Source organism: Salmo trutta, chromosome 1 (assembly GCF_901001165.1).
Source record: "Salmo trutta chromosome 1, fSalTru1.1, whole genome shotgun sequence".
NCBI classification, from domain to species: Eukaryota; Metazoa; Chordata; class Actinopteri; order Salmoniformes; family Salmonidae; genus Salmo; species Salmo trutta.
This window is the reverse complement of record NC_042957.1, coordinates 21938866-21944352: the sequence shown is the minus strand read 5'-3', so window position 1 is coordinate 21944352 and position 5487 is coordinate 21938866. Positions and strand designations below refer to the sequence as shown.

Genomic DNA, 5487 nt, shown 5'->3' with positions numbered 1-5487 from the left:
CGTTGATAAGACGTTAATAAGATTTAAACCTTTATTCACTCACTCAAAAAGACAGAAGTTTTTTAAATTCGCAATGTGTTATCACTAGGTTTACAACAACCAAATTTCAGCATTTAAATGAGATGTATCTAATGCTTGGATAGTTTCATCTGAGCCACTGGCCTAATTCTATTCTTTAACTTTTATTTTTGGTTTAGCTGGAGACCGTGAATCCAACATATTATTTCTTAAATTGTCGACAAGTTAATAAGCTGTTTACTGAATTGCAAAAGTTATATTGAATTGTGTTTGGTTGTCAATGCAACCAAATATCAACATATGAAGAAGATGTATATTATGTGCCACTGACTTAGTCTGACTTTAATTCCAGTTTGTTTACATAATAATAATTGATATGTTGGATTCTCCATTTCAACCAAAAATCGAAGTTAAAGAATTGGAATAAATCAAATCAAACTTTAACAGCACTTTAAATAAAGTTTGATTGATTTAGTCCTATTCTTTAACTTAGATTTTTGGTTGAAATGGAGATCTGAATCCAAAATATTCATTATTAACATGAAGATTACATTTGACATCAATCAAAGCATGAAAACCCTAGGCTTACAGTGCATTCGGAAAGTATTCAAACCCCTTGATCTTTTCCACATTACAGCCTTATTCTAAAATTGATTAAATTAAATATTCATCAATCTACACACAATACACCATAATTAAAAAACGAAACCGGTTTTTAGAAATGTTAGCAAATGTATTACAATAAAAACAGAAATAGCTTATTTACATAAGTATTCAGACTGTTTGCTATGAGACTCGAAATTGAGCTCAGGTGCATCCTGTTTCTATTTATCATCCTTGAGCTGTTTCTACAACCTGATTGGAGTCCACCTGTGGTAAATTCAATTGATTGGACATGATTTGGAAAGGCACACACCTGTCTATATAAAGTCCCACAGTTGACTGTGCATGTCAGAACAAAAACCAAGCCATGAGATCGAAGGAATTGTCCGTAGAGTTCCGAGACAGGATTGTGTCAAGGCACAGATATGGGGAAGGGTACCAAAACATTTCTGCAGCATTGAAGGTACCCAAGAACACAGTGACCTGGAGGACGTTTGGTACCACCAAGACTCTTTATAGAATTGGCAACCTGGGAGGGAGGTGAGCAAAAACCCGATGGTCACTCTGACAAAGCTAAAACATTTACATTTTACTAGACACTCTTATCCAGAGTGACTTACAGTAGTGAATACATACATTTCATGCATTTTTTTTTTTTGTACTGGCCCCCACATGGGAATCGAACCCACAACCCTGGCGTTACACACACCATGCTGGCATTGCAAACACCATGCTCTACCAACTGAGCCACAGGCACAAAGGCACATGACAGCCCGCTTGACAACGCAGGAGGGACTTCGGGACAAGTCTCTGAATGTCCTTGAGTGGCCCAGCCAGAGATCTTGGGTGTTTCAACAAAGTACTAAGAAAAGGGTAAATGTGATATGTAAATGTGTTATTTTTCATTTGTAATACATTTGCTAAAATGTCTAACCCTGTTTTTGCTTGGTCAATATGTGGTATTGTGCGTAGATTGATGAGGAAAAAAACCAATTGAATTCCTTTAGAATAAGGCTGTAACGAAAAAGTCAAGGGGTCTGAATACTTTCCAAATGCACTGTATATGTATTGTATATTTTTAGTTGAACCCTGGGGTTAAATTTAAAACAAGAGCTGTTGATGACTTTGCAAATGTTACATTATATAGGCCTAAATAGTATCATTGATGATATACTGGATAATTTGTAAAGTCTGCTTACACTTCATTTGCTCTGTTAAGCCTTCCCTTTAGAATGACTTTGATAGCAACAGTGAATCTAGTCACAACATTTACATTTTAGTCCTTTAGCAGTGACTTATCAGAGCAGTTAGGGTTAAGTGCCTTGCTTAAGGGCACATCCAACAGTTTTCACCTGGTGTATTCAAACCAGCAACCTTTCAGTTTCTGGCCCAACTTTCTTAACCGCTAGGCTACCTGTCGCCCGCTTATTAAGAGATCTCAATAATCATTCTCACGATAGCACATTGGTAGTAGTTGCTGACAAATATCAAAGACAAGTGGGGCAGGGCTTGCTTAAAACCCTGGAGGGGGGACATAATGGATAGATGTAGATAGCTCAATTCTCCAGTAGGAGGGACTGCTCAGCCTATTGTTTTGTTTTTTGATAGTGGATATAATGTTGAAGATCTGACGTTGTTTCAAATGTACAACTTCAACATATTTAATACAAGGTTTGTCTATGTTAAAAATTGGTTACCATGATGACATAATTCTGTGGTTGAAATTTCACCCTCAAAACAACAGTTAACGTTGATTATTTTTTTCAAATCAAATGTATTTTCCACATAGATTCCACGTCACAATACATTGACAAATTACATTGAAACAACGTTGATTCAACCAGCTTGTGCCCAGTGGGATGTGTGTGTTAACAGATGGACATGTGTATGAAGAACGTATAATCCATATACACACATGAGTAGGTGACTGTGATTCTGTGTTCTCTCTCTCCCCCTCACTTTTCTTCCTGTCATGTTACTGCCTGTGAGCTGTAATTACAGGGAGTGAAGAAGGTAGGGTTGAGGGGAGAACAGAGAGGGAGTGACATAGAGACGAGTGGTAGTGGTGGAATGTGCAAGGAAAAAAAGGAAGAGATATTCAGTTACATTCAATCATTGACCTTTAACCTAATACATTTTCAAATTACCAGGTGCACTCATGGCTGCTTCATGACTACCTGCCCTAGAGACAAGAAACTTTTGTTCAGGTTGCCTCGGGCTCAGACAATTATAAAACCCCTGAAACCATCCATTTAATCTGTACCAGAGATATTTATGCCCAGTATTGATTGACCTGTTTAATGATTCTACAATGTGGCAATAACTAGATGTGCTTTGGCATTCCAATAGAACTGTTCATGAAATTACAATCCGGAAGAGGTTAACGGTTTAAATGACATAAGAACACATACTGTACAAAGGTCTATTTCCACCAGAAATACAGGTAATGTCTATAAAAAGAACAGCAATAAAACCTATAGTCCAAAGATAGACCTCACAGATTCTCTTGGTTGACTATTTGGACTTGTAACATTTGTACTAACACATAAGCGTTCACACACAAGTGTTTTATCAGCGACGTAGTGATCCGTGAAATCACACACACGTTTGTTTTACTATCCTTGTAGGGACCAAACAATTGATTCTCATTCAAAATCATATTTTCCCTAACCCTAATTGTAACCCAAACACCTAAGTCTAAAATGGCCTTTTTCCTTGTGGGAACTAGCAACATTTCCCCACTTATCGGAATTGTCCTTATTTTACTATCCTTGTGAGGACTTCTGGTCACCACAAGGATAGTAAAACAAACACACACAAACATATAACCTGCAATAGCCAAGAAAACATTGTGTGATGGGGCCTACACTGGCTTTTCCATTCCTCAAGGCCAGGAATGTCATGTAGTATCCATCTGTTAGACTATGGTAGACAACTTGGCAGTCAGTAGTCTAACAGATATATTTATGTCAATTGCTTGGCTTGAAATAATGATGCATTTCAGAGGCAGACGCAGCTTAACATGTTAGTGGGTAAGGAATAGCTAAGGTTATGTTGTAGGCCTAAAACAGGCAGCCTATAGGCAGGCCTAATAGAGGCCTACACAGCTAAATAAGCCTATATGTAGGCGTTGAATACAGAAATGTCAGTTTAGATCTCGTAATTTCTTCCCAGACTCTTTGGCATTTTTACAGCTGTACAGCCACTTTATAATCCTGGCATTGCGCTCAATGACCGATGTCCCCTGTCGAACAGTTTCATGCATCTCCTCTTCCAGTAATCCTTCGTTACTGTCCTCTCCGCTATTCCGTGTGAACCCGTCATCTGACGTCGAGATGCTGACGCTTCGGATTTTATTGGAAAGTTCATCCGAACATACGGAAAAGTTTTCTTTGCCCAGGGACTCTATGACTTCGCCATTCAGTCCGCAGTATTTAAAGAAGGCATCAAAGTCGGCAAAGTTTTTGGAATATCTTGAGCTGATGTCAGAGTGAGAACGGCCGACCCCTTTGCGAGTCCTCCTCTGAACTTCCGCTACTCTTTTGTGAGTGGGTCTCTGCATCACACCTGGGGACCCTTTTGGTACCGGGCTTCTTATGTCCGTCCATTCTTCATCTGTGGATAGAGATTGTGTTTCTGGCTGTATGGGTTTCAAATAGCCAGCCTTTGAATCACATTCCTTGGCAAGTCCTTCGGGTATCGTAAATTTGGTATACATTTCCTCTGCCTCACATTCCTTACCTGATGCCTCAGGTAGTAAACTTGCCTTATCCAGAGAGCTGAGCAACAACCTGCGCCCCAAATTCAGTTTATTTTTCTCACGCGTCGATCCTTTCACAAGTTCACATTTCTGTCGGTACAGTAAAAGTGAGTCTCTTCTTTTGGAGCTCGTCCGATGCACCACATTTTTGTCCTCCGGCGGTGAAGGCCCTCCTTGCACACTGCTTGTACCCGCAGGCGAATTCCTCCCACTGTTCCTACCGTTCCAGTTGGAGCTCCGGTTAGACGATCCGTTACTACTAACAGAGGAAGATCCAAAACTAACCACTGGCACCTGTATCGAGTTGACCACCTGTTGACTTTTGACATACTGTTTTTTACTTGCGGCAAGCATCTCCACTGCGCTCATGCGTCCCGTCTCCTCGCTCTCCAGTTCCATCTGTTTCCGAAGGTATTCCGGACCCTTCTCTAGAATTCTAGTGGCATCTACACCTTTGTTAGTCATATTGTTGGTTTTTGCTTTCAAAACACTACGCTAGCTGACATTCCAAAACTGTACTCAGAATGTAAAGGGGTCCCGCGTTGCCAATCCATGTTCGCGCAGTGCCCAAATGTCCAGAAGCTCGAAGTAAGAACAATTAAATGTTCTACTGTACAAGCAAGCTCGTGTCTTGTCCAAGCACGTACTAAAGCGGGTGTGTTCACCTTTCTGCTTAAACACATTACACAACCCCATCCCGTCTTGCGCAAGGCCAGGTTGAACCAAACAAGTGTTATGCAAAGTACACCTGATCATCACCAGAGTTTTTGATATCTACCCCCCCCAATTTTTTTTTAAACTGGCTACAAGTAAGTAAGTTAGGTTTTCTCAACAACAAAAAATAACTACATTTGTTGAAACCAAATTTATGATTAAATGCCACTGTTATATTTTATTATTAACAAATCTATATTTCATGTTGCAACCTATTTCTTTCAACACTCAACTTGCTTTCCCATTTGGTTAAACCTAACATACAACATAAATACAAACTAATATTTAATGTTAATACAGCCCATTTTTTAAAATATTTTTTAAATGTATTTTTAATCCCAGCCCCCATCCCCGCAGGAGACCTTTTGCCTTTTGGTAGGCCGTCATTGTAA

At 39.5% G+C, this 5487-nt stretch overlaps 1 protein-coding gene across 1 annotated transcript; it reads right to left on the bottom strand.

Annotated features, from left to right (window-relative positions):
* Nucleotides 1-2723: 2723 nt before the first annotated feature.
* Nucleotides 2724-5223, bottom strand: fam110c (family with sequence similarity 110 member C). Its single transcript, XM_029745347.1, has one exon. The coding sequence runs from the start codon at nt 4844-4846 to the stop codon at nt 3767-3769; it is 1080 nt and encodes a 359-aa protein (XP_029601207.1). The 5' UTR covers nt 4847-5223; the 3' UTR covers nt 2724-3766.
* Between the last annotated feature and the right edge of the window lie 264 nt (nt 5224-5487).

What these genes read in the sequence shown, in the direction of transcription:
- fam110c (XM_029745347.1), bottom strand. Translation starts at nt 4,846, where the DNA reads ATGACTAACAAAGGTGTAGATGCCACTAGAATTCTAGAGAAGGGTCCG.